Source organism: Microtus oregoni, unplaced genomic scaffold, assembly GCF_018167655.1.
Source record: "Microtus oregoni isolate MIOR12 unplaced genomic scaffold, Mior012 000029F_ref0000214, whole genome shotgun sequence".
NCBI classification, from domain to species: Eukaryota; Metazoa; Chordata; class Mammalia; order Rodentia; family Cricetidae; genus Microtus; species Microtus oregoni.
The window spans coordinates 28,228,672-28,246,636 of record NW_024543088.1 but is presented as its reverse complement, the minus strand read 5'-3'; the positions used below and the strand labels follow the sequence as shown (position 1 = coordinate 28,246,636).

Genomic DNA, 17,965 nt, shown 5'->3' with positions numbered 1-17,965 from the left:
GATTTCTATGCACAACAGGACTGCTGCACAGATGAACTTATGGAGACTGTGGGAGCATGCACAGAGACTACACAGGTACAGGCATGGACGAGATCTCCCATCCCTAACCAAGAAGCTGTCTCCAATTGACAACCGTTTTCCTAGGGAAAATTCGCTTTCTTTAATGGGTTCTCACTCGGTAGACATACCACACTCAACGACAGACCCCATGCCTAGCAATAGACTACAAACTCAGTATACAATCAGTGATATGGTATCTTGGGAGATTTTTTTTTTGTTTCTTGTCTCATTAATGTTTTGTCTAGGCTTTTATTTTATTTTTTACCTTATAGTTTTTTGCTTATATATCATGGTTTCAAATTTTGTGTTTTTATGTGTCTTCCGTGTGTGAATTATCTACATTTTTCCTGTCTATTTTCTAAAGAGAGGGAGAGAGGAAAGAAGGTGTGGAAGTGGGTAGGTGAGGAGGATCTGGTAGGAGGTGACGGAGAGGAAATCATGACCTTAAAAAAATCTATTTTCTATTAAAAAATCAAAAATAGAACAGTCAAAAATGAAATAAAACTAGGACCCTCTGCAATCTCATCCCTACTTGGATAGCAAACTCTTTTTGACCTCAACTGAAGTGTTTCTTTCTCTTCCACAGTAAGAGAAATAAGCTCAGAGGTTGGAAGGATGTATAAATAGACACACACGCACACACACACAGACACACACAAACACAATTTCTTCACGTATTTTTATTTATTTTTAAATTTTATTGCATGTCCTGGCAAACAAAAGTGGCTTATAGATTTGCCTCTGGCTCACCAAAGCCCATAACACAAAAATACCAAAAGACAAGCAACTGAAGCTGTAAAAAAGTATCATGTCTATAAGAAAGTACCTTTTGAAAAAAAACATTAATAAAGTATATAAAACATTTGACATTTGCTTAATTTTGTACAATTATAAAAATAAAAAACCCACATATCTTTCATAGTCAACATCCCACATACGTACTTGGGGGAAAAATCAAGGAAACAAAAGCTAAATGGGTTAATAAAGAACATTCTGCTTTCTATCCTGTTGACTTCGTCGCCAAGCAAAGGAATCCCACTCTCCAGTGAGAGGCACTGAGCGGATGTCTGTTCTCCATGCTTTTCACTGCATCCCTGGCTGCTCACGCCCTTTTAATAGTGGTGCGAGGAGAGGAACTGTGCCTACCCGTGGCTCATGACGAACGCCAAAATCATAGGGTACAGGACAGAAACTTTGAGTCCCTAGTGCCCCCTAAATAGTGCTGAAATGCCTCAGAGTCCCCAGTGCCACCTTAACCGTGCTAAAACAGCCCCAATACTCACAACACCCAGGAAGTCATTGTCTTCCTGACCTGGCCAAGACACAGCTTCATTCTCCAACTAAGGGAATTTGCAAAGCCGTGAACTTGTTACAGAAATTAATAATGTTTCTCATCATTTAAACATAACAAAACGTTGAAATTAAGGACTCATTCTCTTTAACGTACAAAATTAAAAAAAATTAAAAAACAAATTTCCCTTCCCCCCTTCTTACAATTAAGGCATCATGTCTTATTTGACATCATATTCTCACTAAATGGTATTTCTGATATATATATATACATATACACATGGGTATGTATATGTATATATATCAACAACCACAAAAAAGGTTCAGCTGTGGTTCTGGGAAACCCAACCATCCCCAAAGAGAAAACCAAAACAAACAAAACAGCACAGTATGCAATTTCACACACGCACATACACAATGTAAGATTTTCTGGTCAAGGCCATGCATTACATTTCAGAGGCACATTCGCCCATTTGCATTTTTAAATACCAAATGGGATGTCATGTGCAATGAACGACAGCCTTGTATCAAAGTACATGGCAGGACTGTGGATCTCATTAGCATGTACACAACACATGCTTTCCACTGGGAAGAGATATATATCTGTGCCAAAATGCTTCCCAAACGTCTAGGAGGAACACTGACTGCTGCATGCTGACATAAAGTGTAAGACAAGTGTCTTTGTGAAGTGAAGCGTTTTCCTTGACTTGTGGACATCTCTATGTCTACACAGCCTGGAATGGGCTGGGTGGAAAACTGGATCTTGACACCTGCTCTGAGGATCAAGAGGAAAGCAATGGAAGTGCAGCACCTGCCATGTGAACACTGCACTCCTCAGTTTCTAGGTGTCAACCCCCTGCTCTCATTCCAGACCTTGAAGAGAGGCAAACCAGCCTCTCTTCCTGTCTTGTGGACAGGAAAGGCTTTTAAAGGTCTGTTTCCCAAGCATCACTCCATGCTTCAAGAGGAATTTAACTTCACAGTTGGATGGGACATCTCTCTTTATAGTGGAGATTCAGAATTTGAGTCAGGCTTGTTTTTCCAGAATAGATATCACAACTCCCTGTAAAAACCAGACAAATTCCACTCCTCCCGACCAATTGGCCTAAATTCTTACAAAAGGGGTGAATATGTATTTTTACTTAGTCAATCCAGTAGTGAAATTTAGTTTTAAGGCTATTCTAATGGCAGTAAATATTTCCCTGTTAAATACTAAACTGTTGGGCCTTAAATGTCAAGGGGCCACTGTATACTTGGCTATGTCCCATCAGATGTTTGGAATAGCTGACTTGGACCATGTAAGGATTTCCAGAAGAAAAAAGAAATGCTTTCTTCATTTCAAACAAAAGCAAGAGAGGTTTTCCTTTCCTATGGTGTGTGACAAAAAGCAAACATAAAATTTTGCTTGTAATAGCCACCGAGTGAACCAGTCCGACTGGAATGGACACCAGTAACATGAAATATACTGACAGAGAAACTGTGTACATATATACAGCTTTACCTCATAGGAAGCAATGGTAAACACACTGGATGCATCCACAGGTTTGGTGTGCTCAATGCTCAACATCCAAAGAACTGAGAGGACCTATACATCACTGTTATTCACATCGACCACTCAACTCTACATATCTGCCACCATACATGATACCCCTGATAAAGGGGGACAGATCAATCATCCAAACAAGCAAATTTCAAAGGCTGATAAGTGCAACTCATTTTCCATTAAATTACATTTAAACAATACTCAATACCCCCACCCAAAATATATATTGTATATTTATATATTTATATATATATTTATATATATATATATATAGTCTTAGACTATAAGGCTGAAAATGCTTTATAAAAGTCATTGAGAGTTCTCTGCTGCTTAAAGAGACCCGCTGCTTTCTTTGCTAACTTCTATCTAGCAAGGACAACGCATCCTGCAAGCAAGAGTTTTGAAGGCTTAAAGCCAGAATCAGAATTAGGTGACAGGTCAGACTTTCGGCAACAGGCAGCCTCTTACTTCTCTGTCCCTTTAGAAACCAGACTGAGAAGGAAAAGGAGAAGCGCTAGCAAGAATGCTTTGAAGATCAAGCAAGTGTGCCCTGTAGGGGCTGGGAGGTGGAAAAAGACAGGCAAAGCCCTGCAGTGGGTGCTCATTCCCCTTCCTCTTTGATGCGCTGCTGTTTGTTGCGGCGGGAATCCATGTCAAAGTTGAAATCATTCCACTCGTCGCGGGGTGGGAAAGAGATGGTCTGGCGGAGAGTAAAACGCACGGCATCGATCACGCGCTCACCACGGGTCTCGCTGGAGCCCACACTGACTGTAGAAGCACCGCTTGGGGTCCTCAGGAGATGCGGGGGTGAAGAGAAGTCGTGCAGCTGCCTGTGGTCCAGGATACCCTTCCAGATGGCATGCCGGAACTGCTCAGGGATCTTTAGACTTGCCAAATCCTGTGCGACAGGGAGGAGCCCAGACATTAGAGGGCAGACACCTAATCCTTTATTACATGCTGTTTTTCATTCTTTGGTGTTTGGGCTTAAAATGATCTGAGTTTATTATCACTAATTTGGTAGATAAAGCTTTCTGACCGACTTCCAGATGTTATGTTACTGAGAACGAAAATAGGACTCAGGTGGGTCACGTGTGCTGCGGACAACAATTCACTCATTCTTTATTTGCCTTAGTTTCTCTCTGTGCAAAATAGTGTAGACAGTAGTTAAATAAGAGGGCAAAAATCTCAACAAGAAATGTAAGATTCTTAAAATCTGTGGGGCTTTAGCCATCAGGAGAAAGGTGTTATGGAGTGTCCCTAACAGTGGGGGAAGAGGGGAGGAGGACAGATTTTTTTGTAGGGATTGAGAGTTTCCTAAGAACCAAACTATTTAGCTTATCTTCACAATACTATTTAATCTTTAAATTAGTGCTGGATATTTTTATACCCATTTTATGGAGAGAATAACAGAAGATTAGGTTAACAAGCCTTGAAATTTTATTACAAGGTAAATACATTGTGAACTTATGAATAACTACAATTATCCTATGGGCCGAACGGTCTTAGGGTGTGTTGATAAAGAGCATCGAAATGCACAGCAGTTGTGTTTGTGCACTATGGGAGGGACAAGAGGCCTTTCCAGCAGGGTTAGTCTTAAGTAGGCATGGTGCATGCCTTGCATTGGTTGGCATTAGCTTGTTTAATATGCTTCAGCTCAATGAAACAGCAAGGTGGGCAGAAAGCAGCTTAGCAGATGGCATCTCTTCTTAGTTCCCCACTGGGATGCATTGGAGACAATTGTGGCTTTGCATTCTAGATACTATGGGCTCATAGGTGAGGGTGAGTATGACATTCTCGAAACTCCAAAACACATACTATACTGTTCTCATTTGCATTATGAGCTCAGCTTTGCATCTGAAGATACTCAATGTATTCAAAATCCTCCAGCAGAAAGGGACACTAAAATAGCAGACTGTTGCAAAGACACAAGAGGTGTCTGTTTCCAGAAGTGCACCAAATGATGCTGAGGGGAAGATGAGAAAACTGAATTGTTTTCCAAAATGTCCCAATTCAGAAACCTGCACCATGCTGTCATATTGTCCCATCATTTGTGTTTCAGACCATCACAGCGACCCTAACGTCTTCTATAGCAGAAGAATGCATAATAAGAAGACAATGATCCACTAACTGACTAAGTTAGTATGCTAGATGGCTCCTTGCATTCTTTATACCTCTGAGACTCTGAATGAGCCCAAGATTCTGTGTAACCTCAGCACCACTACAAGGCAACATCAACAGAGGCAGACTTGTGGGAATCGCCTCTGAACCTTAACAGCTGCAGGAGAATCCTGGCACTCCCCAGAGGGGGCAAGTCTACAAGTGAGTATTTTGTAAAGACACAGGGAAGCAGCAGACTTTCTGTTCTACCACATAGGACTCCATTATGGGTATTTCTCAAACACAGGGCCACACTGCTTTCATCCGTGGAGAAACGTGATTTTCAAGTAGTCTAAGTCTGTCAGAACTTACTCCTGGAGCATTCTCTATAGTTTCTACCTATGGTAGGCTCTATCAAGGAAGCACCAGGAGTAACATTTAGAGTTGGGAGGGATGGGCGTAAGAAAGCGTGGTACACACTGATCTCTATGGGGCTGGGACATTGTCATGCTGCAGGGGCATCTCTAGCATCGGTGCTCAAGGAGGGGAAGGAGTCCCCACTACAGAAACAGCAGCAGAGGCAGAGACGATCTCCTCCCATCAGTCCAAAGTGCCATCTGGAAGCTAGAATGGAGGACAGCACATGCCACAGAGAGTGCTAGAAAGAGCAGCCAAGGAGGGAGGCAGAGAACCAGGTTGCTGAAATGCAAACAAAGTAGCTCCCATGTATGCAAAAGTTCAAGAAATGGAGTGGAAAGCCTGAGAAAGTTCCATCACATGCAGCTTGTTTCAAAGACTTTCCAAGCCAGAGGGGAGGGGATTTGTAACTCAGTTGGATTAATTGAGGCCCTGAGAGGCAGTGGCAGCCTCAAATTTCACTGCTACTAAAAGTTCTGCCCAGGACGCAGACTTATGGCCAGTAATCATTCCTGACCATAGGGGCAGTGAGCTGGGCTGACAGCATTTCAAACGAATAGAGGGTCTTACAGTATTGAAAGGTACAGCTGACTCATCCTTAAAGCTCTGTGTTAAGAAGAGGTGGACACAGCCAGTGAACAGGGTCACAGGCTAGAGATTTACAGCCAGGCTTCTCTTGGTGGTACCACTGTGAACTCACGATGGCCAATGACACTTTTGTCATTTCTCTGTATGTCCTTCCTGTTCTCCTGCCTGGTGATTTAAATAGACTAATGAGAACATTGCAACCAATCTCTGAGTAAGCCTCACTATGTTGCCCAAGCAGGTTTCAAACTTCTGAGCTGAAGCAATCCTCCTGTTTCAGCCTCCCAAGTGTTTGGTTTTCAGCCACCTGTCTTGAGACTAAAGTTTTTTGATTGCACAAATTCTATATTTTCTTTCTCATTTGTATACACATGGGCACACTAAGCCATAGCTTAATGGTCAGGTTTATTGATTGCTTAGCTTCCAACCTGGAAAATCTTTCTGACAGAGTTATGGGCTCCATCAGAATTGAGGATTAGAAGCATGACCAACACAAAGTCTAAAACTAGCGTGGATGGAACTATAAGGCGTATGGACCAGAGGGAGAAAAATGAAGAAATTGTACTAAAGAGAAAAGTCTAACAGTTACTTACATCCATGGAGTAATGCTCAATCTGATAGATGGTGGTCAGCCCCTGGGTCGTGAAATAGTCCAGACATGATGAACAGCCCAACCTTGCTAAGAAACTGCAGAGGGAGGAGGGAAAAGGAAGGAGGAAACAGAAAAAGAAAGTTCACCCCAACTGCATTGGCGAGATAAAGGAAAACCCATTATTTTGCCCTTGGATGCCCTGCATAAGAGTCTGGGGGCAAATGAAGTATGTGTGGGCCTTGGATTTGAGGTTTGAGGATTGCTAGAAACTCAAACTTTAGGTAAACTGACCACAGAAATTGAGCATAAGCATTCTAGAATGTGACGATTTTTCAGTTGGCAATCTGAGGTATCCTTTTGAACAAAAGCAGGAAGAGTCATGGGGGCAGGGTACAGGTGAAGGGTCCAGTGGTCAGGTCCCCAGTCCTCTTGCCTCCTGTCTCATCACATCAAATTGAGAATCACTACATTTACTATTTTGTGTTTGGGGGTTTCTTAGAATGTTTTAGACAGTTGAAATATTGCAGGCTAGTACTCCGAAATATCAATACATGTTGATCTATATCCTTAACACACAGATATTTCTCTTTGAGGTACTAGCCTGAGACTGGTGATGTCACTCTCATCCCAGAATCGATTTCTGCTGAGCTAAGCCAGGTACTGCATCACCTTTGTGGCTAACATTGCACATGGACGAAACATGCTCGACCAGCAGCTAAAGGAACAAAGCATGCTTGCCCAGAAGCAGAGGACACGCCTGAAGCATGGACCATGGAGCTGCATGTGCCTCTGTGAGAAGCGTCTTTAAGGCTTTGTTAGCTTCTGGCCATAAGAAACCTGCTTCCCTGGAGTGTCCCCATTTCTCAGGGGAGTGGCAGGGGTTCTTCAAATTTCAGAGTTTTGCTAATATCAAAATATGTTATAGACATCCAACTCCAAAATCATGGTCCCGTGGTGACTAAGAGCTGTGAGGCCTAGAGAGCAGGAAAGGGAGTAGGAGAGCCAGTTTATGTCCCTCTGGGGAAACCCAGCCCTGAGCACCAATTCATGGGCCGCAACTGACCTGTAGTACAAGGAGGGAGAAGGGAGTAAATGAAGACCACGCAACAGGTCTGAAACCTGTGTGCACATACACACATTGTCACTTGCCCCACACTGGCTATAGGCCTTCTCGATAGAGCTATGCTGGCCACCCTACCGATCAGACTCAACTTCCTCAAATCCCAGGACAACGTCCTTTCTTCTCAACTGTGTGATCAGCCTTGCCAGTGTCTACCCTCCCCCCTCAGACGCCTAGGGCCGGGCCCCAGGAGCACGTGCCTATGCCGTGCGTGCACTCACCTGACAATGCTGCAATCTGTGGGGTACGGAGGTGGGGGAGTGCAGTGGGAGGTGGATGGCATGGAGAGTGGGGGAGGGAGGGCTTGGGTGGGGCTGAGTCCATTCATGTCTCCAGCCATTGGCATGTGAGTGCCCATCATAGGAACTGGACGGAAGCAGGAGGAATAGAGAGGGTTACTAGATGATCGTTCCCCAGCATCCCAGGGGTCTACCTGGCCTTGTTGAGTTTTACCAGAAAGCTGTGGGTTTGTTTTTTCTTATTGCAGGGAAGGGTGGCCTAAATTCTCTATATCCCTTCACACACTTCATGCCTAGTCAAGCCGGAAAGAACCAGAAATCCAAAGTAATCACAGACTTCTGGACCTTTGTTCCCTTAGGACTCTCTTCTCACTCTTGTTCTTTTCTCCTAAGCTGATGTGTTCCTCCTTCTTCTGGATAGAATGGGCTATAATTCAGTTTCTCTTATGCACTCAGAAGATAAACTCATCTCCTGTAGCAGAGAGATTAGCTCTCATCAATGTTTCTAGCCCTACAGACATAGCAGACTTCCTGGCACAGTGAGATACCCAAAAGCTTGTCCTGAGAGGGATGTGAGCAAACAAGAGTCATTAAGACCTGTGTGGAAACAGGAGGACTTGCTATGGTATTGGTTTGGGAACCTTATGCTTAGTAAGAAAAAAATCTCAGATTCCAACTCTGTTATATAATCCACTTGAATTCACCAATATCACCAATACTTTGGGCGTTTTCTAAAACCATGAGCTTCAAGTATTCACTTACATACCCAGCCCCAAAAAGTTTAGTACTAATAAAATTTATGGAACAAATTTTGTTTTCTGGAAAAAATAATATATCTAGAAAATAAGAATATAATTTGTATCTTCTTTACTAACTAGAAGTATGGCTCAGGGGAAAGACCTCTGTGTGATGTAGCCAACTGAAAAGTACAGTTCTGAGACTTCTCCATCTACTTCCCTTCAGACGTCTCTGAGTGCAGCAGAGGACTGTGTACCATAAATACAATGTAATATGTGGAAAGTTGGGTAAATGTCAAGTGTTACTGCTACCACTATCTTGTCACTAGAGCAAGTGGAGATATTTTAATTACTGTTACAAGAAAGAAAATAAAGTTGAATGGCTTCCCTTTGCAATCAGGTTTGGGACCTCGGGGCGCATTATCAGGATGAGAGAGGCAGCCTATTGCAAAGTCCCTGTTGGCAGATTATTTCAATGAGAAATCAACACGGGCTGCCAGACCACAGACAATCCGAAGGCTCTCTTAGCTTCTTTTGGATAGGCTGGGATTTCCAAAGAAAAGGAAATCAAGGATTTGGTCACAATAATTAGGGACTTTAAAGGACCGGATAATAGGATCTTATCTTTTCATTGAGTGGGAATTTTAGGAACCATGCAGTGTTCCATTCTCTCTATCTGTGAAGATATTATTATCCTTCTGTATTTTTACTATTATTCATTTCATTCAAATCTCTGCATCCCCTTTGTCTGGCTTACTTATAATAGACAAAGCAAATCTGTTTCTCGAAAAGCTATGTGCCAATTAGCATCTACTTATTTAGATCCAGTTTTTGCACTGCCTTTTATATCTCCAGTAAGTTACTATGAGGAATTCATATGTGTACAGAAGTAAAGGGGAAGCCTCCGTATGGATTGATTCCCTGCTTACTGCATATGGAATGAAGTCAGACTATAAAGCCAGAGATTCATAAAATGCTAAATGTGCAGAGGGATTGTTGTAGATACAGAGCAGGAGAGCAAAGAACTAACTTGTTTGCCGTTGCACAGCTAATTCTGCATGAATCCGGAGGGGAATCAATAATTTTTATGCTTTTAGTCTAGCGCTCCATACTTCTTCCCTCTTGTCAGATACACTTCTTATAAACCGTGTCAGAGATGGTCAGTGGAGGGCCTCCATCTGGGCTGTCTCAGTGAGATCTTTATCCCTACTGAGGGAAGACTCTCACCCTTATGTCTATCTCTATGACGGTGTTTTGAGGTCAAACCCATACCTCAAGAATGAGAAGCTAACTGGGAAAGCCAAGTCAGTCAACTGTGGTGGCCTCTGCCTCTGTGGCACTTAGCTTAAAGAAGAACATTTGTGGCACCTTAAAGCGTTCTTCTCCTGTACTAGCCCTGTGCATCCTTTGGCAGATGAAGAGAGAGATGCTTACTGTTGGCTCCCATGCCCTCAGGCATGGTGGTGGGGGTGAGGGCGTTGCGCTGCTGTGGGTTGATAAGCTGGCTCACGGAAGGCAGCTTGTTCATGCTGTTCATTTTGCTCAGAGGTGGGGAGCTGTTACCATAGGAAGACTGAGACTGCATCGAGGTCCTAGGAACACAAACATGGGAATGGTGGTCAGCATGGGATACTGAAAAGCGGGAGCAGTCATTTCCAGCAGGTCTTGCCTTAGATTAAAACCTGCCCTAGAACTATGCATGGGCCAGATACTCTTCATGATTAATGGCCCATGAAAGACTCAAAGGAAGGGCTACAAAGCCATCACAAAGCCCGCTATTTTCTGGACTGTACACAGCGGAGTGCTTAGTATCTCATTTGCGAGAGGGAACATTTACACACTTCTTTTCTTCTTATTTCCTCCATCTTCTTTCTCTCTCTTGTTTTTCAGCTTGATCAAATCTTATAACCAGTAAATAGAGAGAAGAACTTTGCAAGGCACACAGGCTGAAGAGAACAGAAAGATACCAAACTCTATTTGCAACTGAAGGCTTCCATTTACAACTTGCCCAGGCATTTGGGAGGCACAGCAAATATCTGAAAGAGTCAGTCATCTGAGGCATTTGACAATGCTGTCAAATATCCTGCAGTCCTATGGAAAAACCCATGGTATAAATACATTTCCTCAGCTGAGATCTTCATGAGCTGTGAGAAGACCCGTGCGTGCCAACCGTGATTCTATGTAGGAGAACCACTGGAGTGTTGACTTTCTAGAAGTCTTTCATATGTGTATATGTGTACAAAAATAGTAATCATATAAAGGCTAGAGCCATGTAAACAATAGGGCCAGTCATGTACCCTTGCCGTATGAGCTACACTGTTAGTAGCAGGAGATCTAAAATGATCGTTTTCATCTTTGAGAGACTCTCACGGTAGTGGTTCTGGCAGGGATAAGCATCCCTCATCCATTGGAGGACGGAGCTAGAAACTGGAGAGGAGATACTAAGGACCAACTGCGAAGTGGTTCTGGCAGGGATAACCATCCCTCAGCCATTGGAGGATGGAGCTAGAAACCGGAGAGGAGATACTAAGGACCGACTGTGAAGTGGTTCTAGCAGGGATAACCATCCCTCATCCATTGGAGGACGGAGCTAGAAACTGGAGAGGAGATACTATGGACTGACTGTGAAGTGGGTCTAGCAGGGATAACCATCCCTCATCCATTGGAGGACGGAGCTAGAAACCAGAGAGGAGATACTAAGGACCGACTGTGAAGTGGTTCTAGCAGGGATAACCATCCCTCATCCATTGGAGGACGGATCTAGAAACCGGAGAGGAGATACTAAGGACCGACTGTGGAGACCGTAGCCTTCACAGAGACTAATTGCTAAGACTATAGAATGAGGCTTTGAGCCCGTTCCCAGCCTAAGGTGGGAGAAGTTCTCCTTTACAGTTCATCAAACAGTTCATCAATTTTGTCTTGATTTGCCCCCTTTCGACCACGGTCACAGCCTCATAAATATATTAAAAGACAAATTAAACTTTTTACGTGGGTCTTATTTTTATGTGTTTGTGAAGGATATCAATATTGAATGCTTTGTAAAATTTAAAAACTTTTAAATGACGGCTTTAAATATTTGTATTTTGGGTACTTTCTGAAGATGCACTGAATTCCCCATAGTTTTCTACATTAGTGCAGAGCACTTGCCTGGCTGGGTAAAGCAAACTATACGCTCTCCAGTTATTTGTGGAAATTAGAATGTCTTTACAAAACAACTACACTTTCCACCATTGTTTTAAATTTTGTTCTCTTGAACCCTTTCCAAGTGGTACAAATGAGCATCATCTAATAACCGTGCAACACCCGCTCCCCCCACACTCCCGCTGTTATGAGACACCTCAGTTTACCTGGCTGTCTTTCTCCCAAGTCTAAATGATTGCCACCATTGTGAAAATGCCACACTGTGGTATGGAAGCACATGGTGAAAAGATAATTATTATTAATGTTTGAAGAATGAGTAAACGTGAAATGCTAAGAAAATATGCCCAAATGCCCAGTGCTCACTGCTAGATGGATGGTTTGAGGATAGAAAAGAGTCTCCTGGCACTTAGTCCCTGATTGTTTTTTTTCTTTTTGGGGGGACAGGCCTCAAGAAATAAAATGATGGCGGGTAACAAGGTTGCAGCATCAAGAAACTGTTGAAGTACTAAAAGAAACATGAAAGGCCAAATTAGGCAAGGAGCAATGGTTATGTAAAGGGAATCTAACAGCTACCAAGAAATTCTAAGTCCACACCACCACTGTGTATCAGGAGTCTGATGGGGAGTCAGCACATTCACATCAAGCCAGAAGCATCTGAAAGACCATATCTAGTACAGAGAAAGGTAGTAGGGAGGTATTCAAGCTGTTGCTTCTGCCCTTTCGCTGGGCTACCATCATGTAGCTAAGAGCTAGTCACCCATACTCCAGATTCAGATAGGATCTTTAATTTGAAAAGTCTCCATGTTCTTCTTCATCTCCCCAAGTAGGTGAACATAGAGCCAAAGCTAATGATAAGAATAGTTTTAACCAGTCGGGTGGTGGTAACGCATGCCTTTAATCTCAGTACTCGGGAGGCAGAGACAGGTGTATCTGTGTGTTTGAGGCCAGCCTGGTCTACAGAGCAAGTTCCAGGACAGTCTCCAAAACTACAGAGAAACCCCGTCTCAGAAAAACCAGGAAAAAAAAAGTAGTTTTAACCATTAGTAACTGCAATCCTGCAATTGGGAAGATAAAAGTATGTTACTGATGAACTTTGCGTTTGCCTCTGGCCTTCCAGTCACAATGTATTGCTATTTCCTATGTCCTGCTAAAACCTGTGGTCATTAATTTTTTTGCTAACTTATTCAATTGACTATTTTTTACTGTAATAAACTTAATTTTAGGAAGAGGCACTGGAAAAAAAGATGAACAGTAAAGAAATCTGAATTTTGGAGCCATTAAAATGTTGGTTAGCTTCTCAATATAAGATAAATTTATGAAGTGCCTGAATTTGATCAATGTCTCAACTGAACTTCCTTTCCTTAGGGCAAGCCTCAGGTTGGCTCTGCAAAAGTGACTATGATGTTTGAAGGAACTCGGGTGAGAGTTCTGGATGTTGCCCACTATCTTAGAGACACTGAGAATCTTCATCCATTCCTACTCCCTTACGGCCCCACACGGTCAGTCTATAACCTAGTATTTTGTCAAGGAAATGTAAGGTACCAACATACAAATTCATAAGAAGAAATGGCCAGCCTTGACACATATATTTAATTGAGTAGACTTAAAAACGATTTTGGGTAATGTCAAAAGGGTCATAAATTTTGAATGCACCCACTAGAACATGAGTGAGTTTTATGGATACAAAGATGAAGGTCATGGCACTGTGATCATTACTGACTCCACAGTGTCTGACATGGACAGCCATCACACACTTAGGAAAATGTGTGATCCTGGAGGAAAGTCACAGCCAATACAGAGACCCTGAAAAACAGTCAAAAGCTTGGCCATTACAAGTCCAATATCATGGCCCTTGAGTAAACAGTCCCCCAAAACATCGAAAAGGAAGCAGAAGCTATGCTGAGTTGTTCTTGTCACCCACTCCACCAAAGGTCAAGAACTAAACTGCAATGACAGCTGCCCTAAAGGACAGTGTGGTATGGTTTCTACTGGAGGGCCTCTGTGAGGCTTTACTAGGGTTTTCTGGGACACAAGTGCTATAAAGATACAGAGAGCTAAGTCTCCTATAGCTATAATCTTAGCAGATACTTTGGGCATGCTAGTAACACTTAGAAGAGTATTAGTAAACCCAAGTCACAGGTTTGTTTTGTTTTGTTTTTCAGTGGCGGTGATTGAACCTAGGTGCTTAAACATGTCATTAAACTCTCTACCACCAATCTCATTTGTCACCAAGCTCACAATTCCTGGTTTTTAACTCTCAAACCATTAACTTCTGTGTGCCTTTCTAAGAATAACATTTAGAATTCCAGGGCTAGATGTGCTTTTAAATCAGTGGTTCTCAACTTGTGGGTCACGACCCCTTAGGGGAATCACATATATCAGATCTTCTGCATATCACATTTTTACATTATGATTCACAACAGTAGCAAGATTACAGTTATGAAGTAGCAATGAAAATAATTTTATGGTTGGGGGTCACCGCAGCATTAGGAACTGTGTTAAAGGGTTGCAACATTAGGAAGGTTGAGAACCGCTGTTTTAAATGATCTGGGATTAGAAATTGGGTTTCCTGTTTCTGCCTTTCACGACTTTGCGGTGAAAGATAAACTTCATGCTAAGTTCCAGGCTATATCTAAGGCCTTCTGAACCCTTGCTTGCTCCTCTTTCTTCATTTAAATCCTTTCATTATGTGAACTAAAACTTTCAACTCAAATATGGAGACATAGCAAAAAAAAATATTTTGCCAAGCCATTTCTAGAAGCCTGAATATAGAAAGGGGGAAAGGAATAGGGAAGGGGAGGGAAACTCTGAATATGAGGAAGGTTAAAAAACAGGAATAAGTAGAAAAATAATTGCATCTCTTTTAAGTATTTCCCAAGGACAGGCCCTGTCTGTGGCCTGTGCTCTGGGTAAGCTTGACTCTAAAGACCACAGGCAGCAAGAGTTCTTTAGAAGGTCAACCATAATAAAGAAATATATTCCATCATTTTAAATATACACAATCATATAAAGGTTGCTATAAATACAGAGAAAATTTACATAAGAATAGCTAAAAAAGAAAAACGTTTCTGAAAGAAATGTTAAAAAATAATCTAAGAATGTTTTCTCATTCTTTAAGTAATTATGGCTCAAAGTTACTAACTGAAATATAACAAGGGCATCAGAATTTACTAATATACTTTAATCTCTTGTCAAGATGTTTTTGTCTTATGCTTTTATCTGCAACTTGCTTTGGTGCATTTATTAAAACTTTATTGGAAAGAGTAATTATAATAACATAAAGCCCGGAACACACAGAAATTTAAATCCCCAAACTTAGGATATTAGCTGCACTCTAGATTACTAGCTAAAGACTATATGATATATAAACCTAATTATCTGATACATTTGAACTTAGTTTAACTTTAATTAGTAAATCTGTTGATTTTAAACAAAGTCAAAACTTGTTCAGATGTCTTTTGGCACTCTAGAACATTAAGTATTCACAGGGGGCCTGTATATTTAGACCAATGTTTCTCAATCTGTGGGTCACAACCCTTTTGGGGGTACATATCAGATATCCTACATATCAAATATTTACATTGTAATTCACAACAGCAGCAAAATTACAGTTATGAAGTAGCAAAGAAAAATTTTATGGTTGGGGGTTGCCACAACATGAAGAACAACTGTATTATAGGATCGTAGCATTAGGATGGCTGGGAACCACTGACTCAGGCATTGTAACTAATTTTTCAGAGTATTAACCTGGATATAATATCTTAAATAAAGTTACAAAAGAGACGGAGACCAGACCACAGTGACTGCCCTCTAACTCTTATTATTTAGACCCATGCATAGCACTGGCAATGCCTAAGATATGAGAATATACTGCACTGGCGGAGGGGGGGGGCAAGAGAGACAGAAACAAAAACTACAAGATAAATAAAGATGCAAAAGTTTATTGAAAATTAAAACCACACATCCACAAAGCAACAGCCTCTATCACAAGAAATTGTTGTCTTGATGACACAGGAGAAAGTGCTGGTGAGCCGGTTAGAGGCGACAGGGACATTGAAGGAAGAAACAGAGACAGTCCTTTTGAGCTGGGAAAATACGTGAAAAGGAAAGAGAACTTGATTGGCTCTCTGTAATTTCTAGGCTAGGGATATTGATTTTAATACCTGTATGCTTATAATATCATTCAGTCAGAGAAGAAGTCTCCCAGATGAATGCACATGAATGGTAGTGAGAAATCTGGCTGGTTCTCTGGTAGGCAGGGTTGAGGGCTAGCAGCTCTAACTAAACAAATCAATCACAGATCTGGTGAGGAGACTTTGAGCTCTCCCAGCATTGAACAACAGGAGGCAGGTACCTGCTTATATTTCTGGGATAGTTTCAACTCCTCTTAACACCATAGAAGTAGCTTACCTGCCTTAGCATCTCAACAACCATTTTGAGGAGTGTGCAAAGAAGCCTATCATAGCAGATGCTAATGTACAGGGGCAGAGATTGGACCTGGCAAAGCCTTAGTGAACTTTCTCCTTCCGTAGGAAGAGAATACATGAATGATGCAACTGCTCAACAAGAATCCTGACCCAGTCCCCTTGACACCTTTGTCTGTTACTGTTTGTAGTATTACTCCATATCCAACATTCAAAGGGCCCGGACTCCCAGTCAACATAATTTGCTTAGGCACAGACAATAACAATTTTTTTTCTTGTTTCTTAAAAATACATCTTAAGTTTGAGACCTGCTCAAAAGCTTTATTATGAGTTTTAGAAACACAACAGAAGGTAACAGAAAAGGATTCCAATAAACATTGTAATGCCTCAGCCCAAGGGATCCCCCTCCCTCCTGGGAAAACAATAGAAAGCTCACAGACAAGCACAGTTGGAGTTCCTGCCCAACCAGGGCAGGCTCTAAAGATACAAAATCTGCAGTAAGCATCTTTCCTTTGGAACACTTTGAGTCCCTTCAAAGATTCTCACTAGTGGCTGTGTGCCTTTGAGCAGCTGGGTCTCTGAGCCAAAGTGTCTTCAAGTCCTGTTTGTGAGGGCCGGATACATGTGCACGCATGCACACGCTCCCACACACACAAACACACATGGAAACACAACAAACACACGTGCTCCAACACAGATGGGGCTCTATGGGTACACGGAGCGGTTTGGGGGGTTGGAATGTCTAAAGAAGACTTCAGACTGGGTCGGAGCTTCTCTCCAGGGCTCCGCAAGCTCATTCCTGAAGCAGGCTGAAAGGAGACTGCAGAGAGGAACCAAAGAAAGAGAATGAAGGCTTAGGACTCATGCATCCACATCAAATGAGCACAGAGCTACACCCTTCTACCTTCATGATCATAGTGCAGGTGGCACAGACCGGCTTAAATGCCGCTTCTCTCGTTTCTTTTAAAACGCCTCCTTTAAGGCCATCCAGAACTTCTACTTCTCAAGAGTTATGTAAAAGAGAAACGAGGTAAGGCGGGGGCAGCTAATCAGGAGTATACATCAGGATCTTATTTTTAAAAATGCATTGTCCCAAGTCCTCCCTAAGATCTAGCTGGGGCCCAGTCATGCCCATTTCTTAACATAAAGTGACTCATTTGAGGATTATGGTGACAGGCAGGCTCACTGTTTAGCACAGTGCTTGGCATGGGTGGACTGGACTCAATTAATTGACAAAGGGAATAGAGAGAGACAAGAATAAACTTTGATCCTCTGTAAAAATGTCACATACCCAATTATTATGCCTCATTACTGCTCTGTCTAGCCAAACTCTGAAGTCTGAAGAAATAGATCTTATCAGTGTGGGGGCTGCGTCATCATGCATCTGCACAGAACTATTAATGAGCATTTTGTATGGGCCCCGATTGAGGTGGGTAAATACCTTAATCCTCTCCGTCACAATCTTGGCCTATAAATGCATATATCAAACTCATGAAAGCAACTTTTGCATAATTAAGAAATCAATTATGCCATAGGATGCCAAGAATAAGCCCTTTTATTTGGCTAAAGGTTGTGCAACCTGCTGAAGTGTTGGGAACTGTTTCCCAGACAGGATTTTCAAATCCTGTTTGTTTAGTCCTTTCAAAGGAGCAAGGCCATTTTCCAACTCAATCCATGACCTAGTGTACCAGCGAGATTGGGATGTTCATAACAAAATATG

The 17,965-nt window shown here is 42.1% G+C and overlaps 1 protein-coding gene across 5 annotated transcripts in view; it reads right to left on the bottom strand.

Annotated features, from left to right (window-relative positions):
* Positions 1–3,494: 3,494 nt before the first annotated feature.
* The window catches only part of Tp63 (tumor protein p63), a 204,304-nt gene continuing 189,833 nt past the window's right edge, over positions 3,495–17,965 (bottom strand). For 3 of the 5 annotated variants that reach the window (XM_041677999.1, XM_041677997.1, XM_041677998.1), the window contains exons 11-14: positions 10,115–10,272; positions 7,926–8,070; positions 6,586–6,679; positions 3,495–3,791 (exon numbers count right to left, since the gene is read on the bottom strand). In XM_041677999.1, the coding sequence (XP_041533933.1) occupies positions 3,495–3,791; positions 6,586–6,679; positions 7,926–8,070; positions 10,115–10,272 (694 nt within the window). Of the gene's footprint in view, positions 3,792–6,585; positions 6,680–7,925; positions 8,071–10,114; positions 10,273–16,875; positions 17,066–17,965 lie in introns of those variants that run through there. The other 2 variants (XM_041678000.1, XM_041678001.1) reach the window with 1 other exon arrangement.